Source organism: Eptatretus burgeri, chromosome 18 (assembly GCF_056783735.1).
Source record: "Eptatretus burgeri isolate ZD-2024b chromosome 18, Ebu_testis_v1, whole genome shotgun sequence".
NCBI lineage: Eukaryota > Metazoa > Chordata > Myxini > Myxiniformes > Myxinidae > Eptatretus > Eptatretus burgeri.
In genome coordinates, this window is record NC_140978.1 from 38,037,453 (window position 1) to 38,055,404 (window position 17,952).

General features: G+C 44.0%; 1 protein-coding gene across 7 annotated transcripts in view; it reads right to left on the reverse strand.

The window, feature by feature from the left end:
* The window catches only part of LOC147008916 (FERM domain-containing protein 4A-like), a 76,829-nt gene that overhangs the window by 30,819 nt on the left and 28,058 nt on the right, over nucleotides 1-17,952 (reverse strand). For all 7 annotated transcript variants that reach the window (XM_085864604.1, XM_085864610.1, XM_085864606.1 and 4 more), the window contains 8 exons: nucleotides 16,677-16,769; nucleotides 16,444-16,528; nucleotides 16,281-16,337; nucleotides 16,070-16,092; nucleotides 15,606-15,686; nucleotides 12,054-12,119; nucleotides 8,183-8,240; nucleotides 5,245-5,331 (listed from right to left, as the gene is read on the reverse strand). In XM_085864604.1, the coding sequence (XP_085720730.1) occupies nucleotides 5,245-5,331; nucleotides 8,183-8,240; nucleotides 12,054-12,119; nucleotides 15,606-15,686; nucleotides 16,070-16,092; nucleotides 16,281-16,337; nucleotides 16,444-16,528; nucleotides 16,677-16,769 (550 nt within the window). The remainder of the gene's footprint in view (nucleotides 1-5,244; nucleotides 5,332-8,182; nucleotides 8,241-12,053; nucleotides 12,120-15,605; nucleotides 15,687-16,069; nucleotides 16,093-16,280; nucleotides 16,338-16,443; nucleotides 16,529-16,676; nucleotides 16,770-17,952) is intronic.

Below are 17,952 nucleotides of genomic sequence, written 5' to 3' on the forward strand. Positions count from 1 at the left end.
TGAATGGATATGTACATACCAAAAACTATCACTTCATTCACTGAATGGAAATGTAAATACCAAAAACTATCACTTCATTCACTGAATGGATATGTAAATACCAAAAACTATCACTTCATTCACTGAATGGATATGTAAATACCAAAAACTATCACTTCATTCACTGAATGGATATGTACATACCCAAAACTATCACTCCATTCACTGAATGGAAATGTAAATACCAAAAACTATCACTTCATTCACTGAATGGATATGTAAATACCAAAAACTATCACTTCATTCACTGAATGGATATGTAAATACCAAAAACTATAACATCATTCACTGAATGGAAATGTACATACACAAAACTATCACTTCATTCACTGAATGGATATGTAAATACCAAAAACTATAACTTCATTCACTGAAGGGATATGTACATACCAAAAACTATCACTTCATTCACTGAATGCACATGTAAATACCAAAAACTATCACTTCATTCACTGAATGGATATGTAAATACCAAAAACTATCACTTCATTCACTGAATGGATATGTACATACCCAAAACTATCACTTCATTCACTGAATGGATATGTAAATACCAAAAACTATAACATCATTCACTGAATGGATATGTAAATACCAAAAACTATCACTTCATTCACTGAATGGATATGTAAATACCAAAAACTATCACTTCATTCACTGAATGGATATGTAAATACCAAAAACTATAACATCATTCACTGAATGGAAATGTACATACCCAAAACTATCACTTCATTCACTGAATGGATATGTAAATACCAAAAACTATAACTTCATTCACTGAAGGGATATGTACATACCAAAAACTATCACTTCATTCACTGAATGCACATGTAAATACCAAAAACTATCACTTCATTCACTGAATGGAAATGTACATACCCAAAACTATAACTTCATTCACTGAATGGATATGTACATACCCAAAACTATAACATCATTCACTGAATGGAAATGTAAATACCAAAAACTATCACTTCATTCACTGAATGGATATGTAAATACCAAAAACTATCACTTCATTCACTGAATGGATATGTAAATACCAAAAACTATAACATCATTCACTGAATGGAAATGTACATACCCAAAACTATCACTTCATTCACTGAATGGATATGTAAATACCAAAAACTATAACTTCATTCACTGAAGGGATATGTACATACCAAAAACTATCACTTCATTCACTGAATGCACATGTAAATACCAAAAACTATCACTTCATTCACTGAATGGAAATGTACATACCCAAAACTATAACTTCATTCACTGAATGGATATGTACATACCCAAAACTATAACTTCATTCACTGAATGGATATGTAAATACCAAAAACTATCACTTCATTCACTGAATGGAAATGTAAGTACCAAAAACTATCACTTCATTCACTGAATGGATATGTACATACCCAAAACTGTAACTTCATTCACTGAATGAATGTGTAAATACCCCCAAACTATCACTTCATTCACTGAATGGATATGTACATACCCAAAACTGTAACTTCATTCACTGAATGAATGTGTAAATACCCCCAAACTATCACTTCATTCACTGAATAGATATGTACATACCCAAAACTATCACTCCATTCACTGAATGGATATGTACATACCCAAAACTGTAACTTCATTCACTGAATGGATATGTACATACCCAAAACTATCACTCCATTCACTGAATGGATATGTACATACCCAAAACTATCACTCCATTCACTGAATGGAAATGTAAATACCAAAAACTATCACTTCATTCACTGAATGGATATGTACATACCCAAAACTATCACTTCATTCACTGAATGGATATGTAAATACCAAAAACTATAACATCATTCACTGAATGGATATGTAAATACCAAAAACTATCACTTCATTCACTGAATGGAAATGTAAATACCAAAAACTATCACTTCATTCACTGAATGGATATGTAAATACCAAAAACTATCACTTCATTCACTGAATGGATATGTAAATACCAAAAACTATAACATCATTCACTGAATGGAAATGTACATACCCAAAACTATCACTTCATTCACTGAATGGATATGTAAATACCAAAAACTATAACTTCATTCACTGAAGGGATATGTACATACCAAAAACTATCACTTCATTCACTGAATGCACATGTAAATACCAAAAACTATCACTTCATTCACTGAATGGAAATGTACATACCCAAAACTATAACTTCATTCACTGAATGGATATGTACATACCCAAAACTATAACTTCATTCACTGAATGGATATGTAAATACCAAAAACTATCACTTCATTCACTGAATGGAAATGTAAGTACCAAAAACTATCACTTCATTCACTGAATGGATATGTACATACCCAAAACTGTAACTTCATTCACTGAATGAATGTGTAAATACCCCCAAACTATCACTTCATTCACTGAATGGATATGTACATACCCAAAACTGTAACTTCATTCACTGAATGAATGTGTAAATACCCCCAAACTATCACTTCATTCACTGAATAGATATGTACATACCCAAAACTATCACTTCATTCACTGAATGGATATGTACATACCCAAAACTATCACTCCATTCACTGAATGGATATGTACATACCCAAAACTATCACTCCATTCACTGAATGGAAATGTAAATACCAAAAACTATCACTTCATTCACTGAATGGAAATGTAAATACGCAAAACTATCACTTCATTCACTGAATGGATATGTACATACCCAAAACTATCACTCCATTCACTGAATGGATATGTACATACCCAAAACTATCACTTCCTTCACTGAATGGATATGTACATACCCAAAACCATCACTTCATTCACTGAATGGATATGTACATACCCAAAACTATCACTTCCTTCACTGAATGGAAATGTACATACCCAAAACTATCACTTCCTTCACTGAATGGATATGTACATACCCAAAACTATAACTTCATTCACTGAATGGATATGTACATACCCAAAACTGTCACTTCATTCACTGAATGGATATGTACATACCCAAAACTATAACTTCATTCACTGAATGGATATGTACATACCCAAAACTATCACTTCATTCACTGAATGGATATGTACATACCCAAAACTATCACTTCCTTCACTGAATGGATATGTAAATACCCCCAAACTATCACTTCATTCACTGAATGGATGTGTACATACCCAAAACTATCACTTCATTCACTGAATGGATGTGTACATACCCAAAACTATCACTTCATTCACTGAATGGATGTGTACATACCCAAAACTATCACTTCATTCACTGAATGGATGTGTACATACCCAAAACTATCATTTCCTTCACTGAATGGAAATGTAAATACCCCAAACCAGCACTTCATTCACTGAATGGATATGTAAATAACCAAAACTATCACTTCCTTCACTGAATGAATGTGTAAATTCCCCCAAACTATTACCATTCACTGAATGTATGTGTACATACTCAAAACTATCACTTCATTCACTGAATGGATATGTACATACCCAAAACTATCACTTCATTCACTGAATGGATATGTAAATTCCCCCAAACTATCACTTCATTCACTGAATGGATGTGTACATACCCAAAACTATCACTTCATTCACTGAATGGATATGTAAATTCCCCCAAACTATCACTTCATTCACTGAATGGATATGTACATACCCAAAACTATCACTTCATTCACTGAATGGATGTGTACATACCCAAAACTATCACTTCATTCACTGAATGGATGTGTACATACCCAAAACTATCACTTCCTTCACTGAATGGATGTGTACATACCCAAAACTATCACTTCATTCACTGAATGAATGTGTAAATTCCCCCAAACTATTACTATTCACTGAATGTATGTGTACATACTCAAAACTATCACTTCATTCACTGAATGGATGTGTACATACCCAAAACTATCACTTCATTCACTGAATGGATATGTAAATTCCCCCAAACTATCACTTCATTCACTGAATGAATGTGTAAATGCGATATTTGGAAAGATATAAGTTTGAAGAAGTCAGTTCACCGATTAACTGCAAACCCTTGGGACCTGATGGTTTCAATCTTGTTAACCCAAGTAAGCCAATGACACTCACCTGACAGACTCTTGACCACATGAGACCACGCCAGCCGGATCAACAGAAAGCCACACTCGGTCCAGCGAGTCATTGGCTACATGGGAACGCCACAACAGAATCGCACCTGGCGGGGCGAATCCACGACCCACAAAACGGTTTTACTGGGCACGGGAACCCCGGCGTGGACACGAGCTCCACTCCTTTTACAAAGCTGCACCTCTCATGGAGCTACAGGCACCATAAGGATCGGCCGCACTCCCCTGATCTGAAAGCCAAACAACTTTGCAAAAGACGACCACTGAGCTTCGAGACAAACCGCAAGAATGTCGCCCCTCTCGACGCCGCACGTGCCACGGGCTCAATAGGTGTGCGGCGCGAGCCGTCCAGTGTGGCCACGCGCCCCAGCCAGGTGGGAACGCGTGACACGGCACCAAGCCTTACACAGTAACACGGACAAATTAACGACAAGAAGCCTTCATTCTCATGATTGGATCACGAGCGGCCATCGACCCTTTGCTGCTTGCAGTACTCTTCTGCCGACAACACCTGAGCCAGTCCTGATTTATTTATCATACCTGTGCAAGAAGAAGCGACAGAACAGAAAACCAAGCAGACATCACACGCACACTTTGAGGCGATTGCACAAACACTTATACACAGCTATGTACTTAAAAGGACGCATTCGGTTGTGAAGGAATATGCTTACCTGTGTACCTGCACTCTTACCTGTGTATAATTGCTCAAAGCAAATACTGAGAGCCAAGGCTGAAAGGGGCGGGGAAATAGCGATGATAATCTGATCCTCCATCTCGTCTCCGTTAACATTTCCCCTTCAACTGCTATTTCCCTCCCCCATCTTCACCCACAACCCCACCCCACCCCCCAGCCCTTTACCATTACCAAAACCAAACCCGAAAACAATACATTCCACCCTTCTCATCACTTGCACAGTTGCACTGCCCACATAAGGTCAGCTTGGCTGTATTGTCCCACAGGTCTCCATGGTTGCATCATCCCACAGCCCACCTAGTACATTCACCTGGCTGTATTTGCATTGCATAACCCTCCCACTGTCCACCTGCCTACACCGTCCTGCTGCCCGGTTCTCACCTGTCGTGGTTTTTTACGGTCCTGGTGATCATACTGGCAAATTCCTCTCCAGCAGACACCCAACCACAATGGTATGTCCTCTTTGTCCTGATCACACAGACATGGAAAACGTTTGCTGTTGTTATGACGAACTGCTTTATCTCCCACAATCTCATCTCACCAGCAATTTTCATTCCTTCCACGGATGATGTGTCGTATATTGTTGTGGAAATGGCTTTGAGGTGACAATAATGCTTCATGTGTTGAAGTTATATTCTTAATTCATGTAATAGCTCGACGACGTTTCCCCCTCCCTGTGTGTATCGAAAATTGTCAACCCTTTCAAACCCATTTTTACTGTCTTACCCTCTGTAATCAGTCCCAAATGTCTGTTTTAGCGTTTCGCTCGGTCAGTGGCGTGGGTATAGGCAGGAGACCAGGTCAATGGACAATTGTGAGTGAGAGCGGAGGGCATGACGCGTCATCAGAGGCACATGGACCCGAGGACATAAAGGGTGGAGTGACGGCGGAAGCTGGAGGAAACTTCCTCGAGCTGTGCACCAAAGGCCATGCAGAGTGATCATGTCAAGCGCGAGTCATGCTCCACCCAGGCAGGATCTGTCTCTGTCTCTCTCACACACACACACACACACACACACACACACACACACACACACACACACACACACACACACACACACACACACACACACACACACACACACACACACACACACACACACACACACACACACACACACACACGATATTCGCCACAGCCTCCTGCCGGGACTGCGCAGCGACCCATCCTGCTAACTCTCTTCTGTCTTGTCATTCCACCATTGTCTATCTCACATGGTGTGTCTGCCGGACCCGAAGTAAGATAATTAATGATCTCCGTTTTGTCATTGGTATCGTGGATGCAGAAGGGTTTATAGTTTATTGGTTGCTTCGTACCAGAAAGTAGGCTGAAGATGACAGGGAGACCAACGACCTGTCTGAGATGGCAAAAGGTTCAGTCCATAGACTCGGCTTTAGCACGGGAAATTCCAATGATCTTGAAGGCTTTCATTTCTACGGCGTCAAGCTGAGAAAGATGGGAGGCTGGGGAACCAGCCCAGTGGGGAGAGCGGTACTCCATCAAGCTGCAGACGAAGGACTTGTATGTAGGTGGATAGGAACTCATGTGTGCCAAGGAAGGACTTGTACTATGGAGGATACTCATTCTGCGGCTGGCTTTTGAGGACAACGTTGAAATGTGGTTTGACCAAGAAAGGTGGCTGAGAGTGAGACCCAACAGTTTGAATGACTGAACTTCCTCAAGAGGATTGTTAAGAAAGTAGATGGGAGGGTTTGCAGGACGGTCCTTTCAGAGAGAGATAGAGATAAAGATGTCGCAGAGAGTCGGGGTCGAGGGTTCAAGTCGAGCAGGGATGAGATGGGGCCAAAAAAGATATACAGTGCAGCATGAGATTTCAAAAAGTTGTGGACGAGTCGTGACAAAAAAAACTCAGTGGAAGAGTTAGTTTGGCGACAACAACAAGTCCATTCGATTTCGGTTCAGGTCTGGATGCAGATTCGTAAATGTAAACTGTTCGTAAATACAAAACGTAAACTGTTCAGCCTGGCACAGGTATGCGCTCTCCCTAGTTACTGAGTGCTGTTCTAGTTACTGAAGGATTTCCAGATGATGGAATCTCATGAGAGTGTGATTGAAATGTGTTTTTATCTTATTTATTTAATTTTTTTTAAAACTTGATTTTAACATTGTTCTGAATGAATAGGAACAGGACTGTTGTTAAGAATGGGAAGGGGGTGGGGATCATAGAGAGTTGGGCATCAGGGGAGGGGGGCATAGTTTGGAGAGGGAGGTTGAGGACTTGAAGTTACTGTGTGTGTGTGTGTGTGTGTGTGTGTGTGTGTGTGTGTGTGTGTGTGTGTGTGTGTGTGTGTGTGTGTGTGTGTGTGTGTTTGTGTGTGTGTGTGTGTGTGTGGCTTTTTCTTTGATTTCTACACAATTCTACACCCCTTGACCAATCTCCACCAGATTTTGCATACATGCTGGGGGTACTGAGGATCAGGTCATGGGCACAAACCCACCCCCACCCCCACCTTGCTGGGCAATTCTCTGTATGTGTTTGTAGGTCTGGAAATCAAGAAAATGACCTCAAACAAGGAAATGAGGCCATTTGACTCATCATTACCATGGTTCACACTCAGGTTAATTTTTTTTCTCTGTATCCAACCTCAGAATTGACGACAATAAAATGGAGGACCATTACATGACAAGGTGCATTGATGATTGTGGGTTGAATCCGATATGATACGAAGGTAGCAAGAGTGGAAGGGAAACACACCAACAGCAGAGATGAGGGAGAATTTAGAGGGTATATTAAGCTGGCTAACCTGTGCGCACTCACTTGAATAAATTGAAGATCCCATGCTTTTATTTTTAAAGACATTAAATTTCTAACCGCACAATTGGCCGAACTGACCGTGCCAGTAAACTCTAGTAAAGGGAGGTTTCTAAGTTAAGTAAACTATTCAGAGTAAAGTGGATTCTGTATTTAACAAAAGCCACAGTGGAATTTCATAACCAGGTAGATATATGTTCAGTGAACGTGCCCCACACTCGTATTTCATTGACGTTGCAAATTGAAGCTTGGAGGCTCACCAAAGATGAATTCTCATGGGTTGGACATAGTCGTTGGAGAGCAGGAAGAGTCTTGCTCTGCAACCTCATGTCATCTTTACAGGGAATACAGATCTTTGCCCAACGAGTCCCAAAACCAACTGCCTTGAACCATAAAGGAAATGCTTATATGTGAAAGCAAGCAGATAACCGGCTTAACATGTTGTCTTAAAATACAGTATGGCATGCTCCATGAATAATTGCCTGTTGACCACCGCAGCATCTATTTAAATGCAAATGAAAAAAAATGGCCAAAGAAGGACTCACCTTGACATGATAGAAATGAATCCCGTACATGGGAGATTCTTCCACCACAGACATGTATCTGCCAAGAAAAAAAAATCAAAAACCTTTCCTCAAAATGGCGAAACAGCAACGTCCGAGTGTTTTTAATAAATAATGGTGAAAAATACTGTTACGAATCTGGAAGCCATGAGCACTCAACATACAGGTCCTATAGAACAGTTATATCGGTAAGGATGTGTTTTTAGCCGCGTCGTGTTGCGAACGCTGGCTCTAAGAGAGCTCCACGTTGTTCTTGTTCTTCTTGTTCTGGTGAAGACAAAACCTTTCTGACGCGGCTCTTGGACACATTTGTCCTTGTTTTAGTTATGGTCCCTGTCCCTCGTTTTAGGGGTGAATAAATGTACATGCGCTGTGAGTTATTTTGATAGTCAGGGTTTTCTTTTATTTTTACACCACCATCAACTATGACAACACCAGCATCACCCTCACCTCCACCTCGCTCTGGCCGACGCCATGGTGGGCAGAGTTCAAGGAGGAGCCTCGCGGTGGCCCTCGACCAATCAGTGTGCTACGAGTGAGGTGGCCGCCGCTCAGCCAATCAGACCCTGCGACGGTGAGAAAGGCGGTCTGCGTGACGTCACCACGCCCCCAAGCCAATCGACGGACTTGCCGCTCGTTTTGGCCAATGACAGGGCGACGAGCGATTCTGCGCACCAAAACCGTCCAGTGAGGGAGAGCAGGGAAGGTGGAGGCGTCCCCTCCCCCTGGAGAAGGGTGAATGGGGTTGCGGTGCGATCAGACCGAAGGAGAGTTTTTGAGATAGTTGATGGCCATCGAGCAGTCAAGGTTGTGGTCAATCTGACGGGCAGGTTGAACAAGTGTGGAGTTATCAGCCCTCGCTTTGACGTTCAACTTAAAGACTTGGAGAAGTGGCAGAGAAACCTCCCGCCTTCTGGACAGTTTGGGATACAGAGGAGAGTTTTTGGTTGCCGGGACGAGCGCTGAAGGGAGCTCTGGATTCTATCATCGCATCTCGACGCTGGCCTGGTTTGCCCATGTCAGCCAAACCACACGAGGTGGACAGGTCCATGTCAGTGTGTGTGTGTGTGTGTGTGTGTGTGTGTGTGTGTGTGTGTGTGTGTGTGTGTGTGTGTGTGTGTGTGTGTGTGTGTGTGTGTGTGTGTGTGTGTGTGTGTGTTGTGGGCCCATCTGGAAGTAGGAATTGTTTCAGTGCTCTTTGCTGTCCATACTTGCATCTCTATAGTCGGATAACTGCTTTTTGCGTGCTCCCCCCTTTCCCCCATTATAAATAAATACATTTGTGAAATGCATCAGCTCATTCTGTGTTTCTTCCATTGGCTTAGCATGGCGCGTGTTGATGAATTACAAAGGCTGTTGCCACTGTAAATGTACATTTAGACCGACGGGACTTCGGCAACCATCCGCTCGGGTTGCGCATGGGTCGGGCACGCTAACGGCTCGACTCGTACGAGGACCGTCGAGGGTGTGAATACTCGGTAACTCGCCACGTGGATCTCTAGGTATTTCGAAAATTGGCAAATAACCCTGTACCACGTGGTGGAATTGATTCACAGTCCGGTAAGGGACCCGTACCCTCGGAGTTTTCCGAAAGGTACGATCTAGATTCCGGGTGTTCGGTAGAGTCGACCCTACTGCCCCACCCAGCGGTCGTGCTCGCAGCCGATACCCGGCTCCACAACAATACTTCATGTGTAGGGAACCTTAAGATGCAAGAGAAGGTCATTTTGCCCATTGTGCTTGTGTCATATCCACACTCCAGCAATCACACCTTCCGTAGGTATAGATAGCTGTACAGCTAACTCCAAGCAGGTAATTTAGTTAGGATACCAGCACGCAATGGCCTACTGCATTCGAAAGATTGTGCAGCGAGGTTGGCAGGATAGACGAGTTTGGACGTACACTTTCCTCTGAGCTGTCTTGCCCGTTTTCAAATCCTGAACCAGCTATAAACTGCCATCCTGGTGCTTCACATGCAGGACGAGGCATCAATGTGTGTGCCATCCATCGAAAGGATGCTAAGTCGGAGGACCCTTGTGCCGGTATTGGTCATTGGTGGACGTTAAAGATCCCACATTGTATCTCGTTGAAGAGTAGACGAGTTATCGCAGGAATACTGAACAAATTCCTATTTCCTGCCCAAATCGCCTTCAGTCAAACAGCAGGCCTGGTTCGTCGGTTTGTGAAAGACCTGGGCTAATACCCTTCTCTGACAGAGCACACAAAAAGTTGGGAATAATTGGGGCTGTTCAAAGAAGTGGAGAGATTTTAAAGATGGCATGGGGCCTTTAACATCCACAACCTAAATGCAGATGGGATAGCCGGCTTTACATCCCCATCCAAAGGGAGGCGTGCTTCACGTGCAGAACCTCCAATTAGTAGCGCATCAGAATGACAGTTTTTAATCAAATTGACTCCATCAGGGAGATGAGCACAATCAGGCAACTCGATGACCAACAAGCGATGACTCAGTTACTGTATCTTCCCTCTTCGAGCTACTTACTCAATGATCACGAACTTATAATCGAACAGGGAAACAAACATTATATGTGGGGAAAAATTACGCACCCAGACGGGGAATCGAACCCGGGTCCTCTGGTGAACCGTACCAGTGCTCTGCCATCTGGGTGATCGTGCTCAGCTGCTGGCTTGGCTCACCCAGATAGATTTCTCACACTTACATATAACTTTCATGAACTTATTAAACCATTCCACAAATCCCGTGTAAAAACCTTACTTTACCAAAAGTAAACTCCTGATGCATGCAAGTTTTGCTCATAAGGAAAGATGAGTAAACATTGAATTAATTAATTGGCAACTTCCTTGTAGATTGTCGAGCATCGATGATGGAAGACCATCTCATGACAAGCGGAGGAGAGTTTGGGGGGAAAGGAGAAGCTCAAAATAACTAGAGAGCTGCAATTGGAGATCGCTCACGGTACCCGGTAGAGCCAACTCGTAATATTAGCCAAGTGGTAGCATTTCAAATTCTGCCTCATCACGAAAACAAACGTATTATCATCTCCGCCACCGAAGGTGGATGAGAAGGTTGGGTTTTCACCGCTGTCTGTGAACATTATGTCTCAAGAAGTTATGGACGGATTCGGACGAAACTTGGTGGACAGGTTGGTTGTGTGATGAAGACGAGTTGATTGGATTTCGCTGAAAATCTGGATCCGGATGCTAAAAAAAAATTTGAGGTTCTTCACTATTGAGGGATGGAGCTAAAACTATGCGTCGCATGACATCTCAAAAATTCATGGACGAGTTGTGACAAAACTTGATGGACAACTTGGTTCGGTGAGAAGAACAAGCCGATTCGATTTTGCTTCAGGTCCGGATTCAGATCCGACCCATCTCAGTGGGATACAAAACGTTAACTGTTCAGCCTGGTGGAGGAGGTATGTTCTCTACAGAGTTCCGTTCTAGTTTTCCATATGTGAAAAATGAACTTTTTATTTTTTCTTTTCTCGAGGTCATAATCGATTGGGAAAGGTCATTGGAATAGATCTGCGACAGATTGGAAATGTGGGTGATAAAAAAAAAGTGAACAATGATGCGGTACGCTGAACGATATGGCTTCGTGGTCTGGGGTGGGGGGGAGAGGTATGGTTCTCGCTCCGGGTGCAAGAGGTCCCGGGTTCGAATCCTGGCCAAACCCAAAGAAAAAATGTTGGGCTTGTACTTCAAAAAGCGGGACACAATGGACACCAAGACGAAACACTTCATGCCTCCCTCTGGGAACCATAACTATTTGATGCAAAAGCTGTGCATGCCGAAGCACTCACACAAACAGGAACCGAGGGGCCTAGAAGGGATGACTTGAGGATGCGAAACGTGACGAGTTACTGACCCAACAATGGCTTGGCCTCGTGTCAGCCCATTCAGGTCTTGGTAATAGTTCACGATGACACTCTTGCTGAGAACACATGAACAAATGGTAACACACACGATCACCATGAGGATATTCTTTCTGATCAAGAAGGGTTTCGTCAATTCTGGTATTATGATTGCATTCACACTCTTGGTGACGAGTTACCGTTACATGATTATCTGTTAACCGAGCAAATAAGACTGGTTAATCGAGTAATCACCGGGGTTGATTGAATAACTTAATACAGCGAGACTGAAAACAGCCTTGGCACATCACTACAACTTCCTTTGTTATGTTATCACTCAACAACTTAACGACTTTAGTCATTCTGACCCAGCGAAAGCCACAGTGAGCACACCTTGGCCTCCATTCTCCTTCCCTGCCTAAATGTCCTGAGTTACAAATCCATAACTACGGAATTGTTACGACCCACAGTCTTTGGGTCTCTGATAATTTTGCAAGTTTCACATTTAACTGCAAAACTATATGATAAGTTATCCCCCCAAGCCGCTGCCCTTCGCCAAGATTTATCTCGAAACTGACGAAGGTCCATTTCTGTGACACCATCAGACTGAGTCAATCGGTGAACTTCCCAACCAGGATTTCTCCAAACGGCAAATCCTCCCTTGGACTTGGTGATGACTTTCCTACAAATGCCTCCTGTTCTTCCTCTGCTCCAATGGGTTCATCTGACGATGTCCTTGTGAAAGTCAACATCTCTCTGGCTATTCTCAGAGAGCTGCCTCAATGCCAGCGAGTCTTGCGGTTCACTCGGGCAGATTGGCAGGGACTGCAAGCAGCCATCTCTCTTCACGACTGGTGTCTCATATCTACTGCGCTGATGTTAACTCGGCCTGGGAATTCTTCCACAGAAACCTGCTCTCTCTAATGCACAGATTCATCCCATCGCATCTTCAATTATCCTAACCCTCTTCCCACCCACGGTACACTGAATACTGTGGTGAGGCAGTTGGTATGAAACAACTTGCCTTCTCTTCCTGGAAGGATTATATCTGACTGAAGGCAATCTTGGTGCCTTCCACAAAGCCACAACAAGTGTGTATCCACTCTCATGAGAGTGAGAAAACAGCATCTGTCCAACCTCAAGATTGTACTTTCAAACTGGTTTTCCTCCTCTCAAACCTGGTGGCACCTTGTTAAACCCGTCCCTGGTGTATTCTCCCCTCCATCCCTTCCCTCTCTTCAAATGGCACCACAACCGACTGCTCGTGAGAAGGCCGAATGCCTCAATTCTGTGTTTGCTTCCATATCTTGTGTCCCCAACACCTCACTCTCTGTACTCGCCCTTCCCTGTCATACCCAACTGCTCCTGGATTCTGTCGTTTGCACATTCTGGCCGTGTACCATAAAGTGTCATCAGAAAAAGGAAAGAAACAAAAACACCCCAAGGCAGTGTTCTGAACCCAGTCCGATTCCTGATCTTCATCAATGATCTCTCTGACTCTTTGGAACATCCCCTTTATCTATTTGCTGACGACTCCACCCTGTGCCATGGCATCTCACATTCTTCAGATCGGCACACGGCCTTCATCCGCAGCTTCATGGAGTACTGCTCTCCCCTCTGGGCTGGCTCCCCCATCTCACGTATTGCTCAGCTTGATGCCGTGGAAACCGTGAAGGCCTTCAAGATGATTGGAATCTCATGTGATGAAGCCAAGTCTGTTGGGTGGTCGCGAGACTACCGTTATTCTCAGGTTTTCCGTCTGTCTGTATGTATGTAATGGACGGCTCTAGAGGCCGGAGGAGTCAACCGATTTTGATGAAACTTGACTGGTAGGTTCATACCAGGATCTAGTTGTATGCTTTTGAGCACCGTTGCTATGGACACCACCGTTGCCTAACAATGGGACTTTGAAATTTTTGAAAAATCCGAAAAAAAAAAAATCGAAAATCAAAAATCAGCTTCTGCGCTTTTATGCGCACTATAATCAACCTCTGTCAAAAATTTCAGCCCGATCCGTCAAAAACTGCATGACTAGTATGCAATTATATAGCGACCACCCATGTCGCCTACCGGCTTGTGGGTGTATTACTTCGCCATCACAGACAGGTCGGTGGTCTCTCTGTCTTCTACCACCTCCTTCTGAGCCTGGTGTTGGCTTAGTGGTTAGGGTGGTGGCTTGGGATCCTAGGGTCCTGAGTTCAAGTCCCGTTGACCACTGAATTAAATACACCAGGAGGTTGACTCAGCCTGCCATGCTTCCGAGGTCGGCAAAATGAGCACCAGTGTACTGGTAAGGGGGACACTCTCTCACGGCTCTGCCGCTGGTGGATAGAGAGAGAGAGAGAGAGAGAGAGAGAGAGAGAGAGAGAGAGAGAGAGAGAGAGAGAGAGAGAGAGAGAGAGAGAGAGAGAGAGAGAGAGAGAGAGAGAGAGAGAGAGAGAGAGAGAGAGAGAGAGAGAGAGAGAGAGAGACAGACCACCTCCTTCTGTTCTTGCATCCTCTGCTATCTCCGTGCTTTTTTCCCCACCCCAGGTTTCTGCAGGGCACATACGGTCCACCATGAATCCTCTTCTGGTGAAACTATCTTCAATCGAGGATCACTGCTCACCTCCACTCATTTCTTCCTCCCCCTCCCCCCCCCCACCTGTGGAACCAACTTCCACATTATCTTCAATCTCATTCTTCCCTCCAGATCGTGAAGACCATCATGTCAGATCATCCCCAATCCCCAAAAAATGTTATGTTTTACCATCATTAACCCCCAGCACAATCACTCTTCCTTCCTTTCCCCCCTGAGAGTTTTCTTCTGTATCCATCTTGTCCACCCCATGCTTCTTCTTTTGCCGCCCCCCCCCTCCCCCAATGTTTGTCCACCTCCCTCTGCTGTTGGTGTTTTCCCCCCTCTCTCTACTGTTCCTTTTGTCCTGTTCGGTCATGATCCATTCGAAGTACTAATTCTATCTCTTCCATGAGCCTCGACTTTGCATACAAAAAAAAAACCTAAAGCCCTCGATCAAAGAAGGTTCATCTCCCAAGCTAAAAATGACATGGTAACATGAAGGCAGCAATGTTTGCAAATACGAAAATACGAAGTGCTGCACCCAAGTTTGGAGTTACGTCATACCTGGTCAACAGCTTTGCTCACATGAGTCAAGGGGAAGTTAAGTATTTCAATTCCACACCGGCGAAGGTCCCTCGACATTACATAGTCGACCGTAACGATAAGGATAAGAGACAAGTTTACATATCACACGGGAAAGAAATGAGACATGTGTCGAGCAATGAGTACACGTCACACAATCAGTAATTGGTCTAAAAGTCCCTCTTTACTCATCCATGTTAAACCACGTTACCCCCAATCCAAGTCACGTGCACACAATTCGTGCCTTCTTCTACTCATATTCCCTCCCAACCTCTTCCTTTCCTCTCACTCCTTCTCAACTCCCATTCACTGATGTTTCTCATATTTATTAGTCTCCAGTGCCCAAATATATGGTGGTGGTTATAATGGTAGGAATGGTGGCAGCAACAATAAAACAGGTTGGTGGTGCTCCGTGATACTTTACCAGATGGCCAATGAAGGATGTTCCTTCAAAGTGTTTGTGGGAATCAGTGCCTGCGTGTCCAAGTCTGACATCGACACCACACTGCGGACAGAGGGGGTTTCAAACAAAAGGCAAATAACCAAGATCGGAAATGTCTGAAAAGAATCCTGCCTGGTCATTCCCAGTTTGATATGTGCGGTGCGCACACCGCACCACACCAGGCATTTTTGGTTCCACACCCATCGGTCCACTTGCCAGAACAGTCACCAAAAAATATCATCAAAACCATAAATGCTTTTGCTACTGGAGCAGCACTCCCTCAATCCACTCTACCTGTACAACAACCCCGTCCCCTTCCACAACCCAACGGAGATCTAGCCCGCCATTCCCTCCGCTAGGCGAGACAGTTCATCCCCGTTACCGGCCGTGTGCCAAGCCAAACATTGTAAATTCCGCAAGCAGCCGGGCCTGCCATGGTCATATACCTTGTGTAATCTCCTTTGGCTTCCTGAAAGAACAAAAGTCATGAAGTGTCATCAGAAAAAGGAAAGAAAGAAACAAAGAAACAAACAAAAAAGAGCCAGTAATTGGTTTGTTAAGGCGTTCAAAGACGATCTTCGGTCGTTACACCGAATGGAGACTTCAAGCGCGCGTTCTGCAACTGCAAGGAAAATATTAAGGGGACATGCGGGTTACCTGAAGTGCGTACGCAGCAAGTTTGAACGCGAGGTCATTGTTCACCTCGATCTGCCCCTGCCACACAAGCGGTGAGAATATGGAGGCCGAGCCTTGATAACCCCGAGCACAAGTGGACAACAAGTTTCACACGTTGACCAACAAACGCTCAACCCGGTCTCACCTCATAAACACATGACTTGGCGTTCAGGTAGAAGAGTTCGATTGTTGTGGAATCTTTCAGGTATTTTATGCTTTCGATATAAAACCTGAAAAGGCAAGCGCTTGTTTGATAAGGTGTGTGTGTGTGGGTGTCACGAATGATGAGGCAGGCCATTGCAAAAGAGAAGCCTTCAAAAGCTGATACAAGGAAAACGAGTCAGGGTGGACCTGCGAGGGACGGTGATGGTCACTGACCTGACGGAGAATCGCAAAAGCAATGAACCAGGACGGCGAGGGAAGTCGTGATCCAGGACTCGTCTGTCAAGCTGTAGCCATTGGCATAGGTTTCTGTAACCACACCCGCACATAAAGAGTCTTTTACTGCCTTCGTATCGTGCAGGATCAGTCAAGACCAAAGTGGTTTTTGCTTTTCACTTCGTCATCAACACAAACCGTCTTGAAAGCCACGAATCTTGCTTTACAAGATCTTTCTCTGCAGGTACAGATTCTTGGAAAGGATTGTACACACAACTTACAGAAAAGGAGAACGACATCGCCTTGGACCCATGACGAGGAGAATACAAAATAATGGAGGAATCAAGCAACACAGTATACTCAATCAAGAATGGTTTGGGCAGGAATTTGGAATTTGTTCATGGTGCCAGTGATAGCTCCCCCATTCTTCTCGAAGGATACCATCGGATCTGTAACGTACACCAACTAATACCGGCAGACGGGACGCTTGCTTTGCCATCCTTCCGAGGGATGGTACACACATTGATGAATCACCCTGCCTGTGAAACATCGAGATGGCAGTTTATAGCTCGGCCAAGATTTGAGCTGGACAGCTTAGAGGGGATTGTGGAGGGGATTGTGCGCACGTCCAAGCCCTGTTGCCAGCCCTAGCCTATGCCTACTAAATTCCTAATTAATGTAATAGTACATTGATGTTTACTGATGTCTTTATAATGCCTGGTGTTGGCTTAATGGTTAGTGTGGTGGGCTTGGGATCCTAGGATCCTGAGTTCAAATCCCACTCAGATGTTGAATTAATACCAGGTGGGGTTGACTCTGCCTGTCGTTCTTCCGAAGTCGGCAAAATGAGTGCCAGCTTGCTGGTATCCCGTGTCGGAGTGGTGACCCGTCCAGGATTATGACCACTAGCCAAGGAGACTGCTTAAGCAGCACCAATGCTCTGCACAAAGGATGATCCCAATGGATGGATGGATGGATGGATGTCTTTATCCAGCATGTGAATATTGTACACAAGCACCTTGATGAGCCAGTGACCACTATAAAAAAACAGCAACAAAATGGAACTTCCTTAAACATATGTTGTGCTCAAGTAATGCAGGTCCAGAAATTAAACGTGTCCAACCGGAAGACTGATGAGAAAGTGGGAATCATATACTCCATGATACGTGTCAATCCAAATGGAAATTGTCACCAGGAAACCTGTTTGATCCACACAAACCATTAAAGAGAGACTTTGATCAGGCACATCACTGTACACCACGCACAGGGACATTCC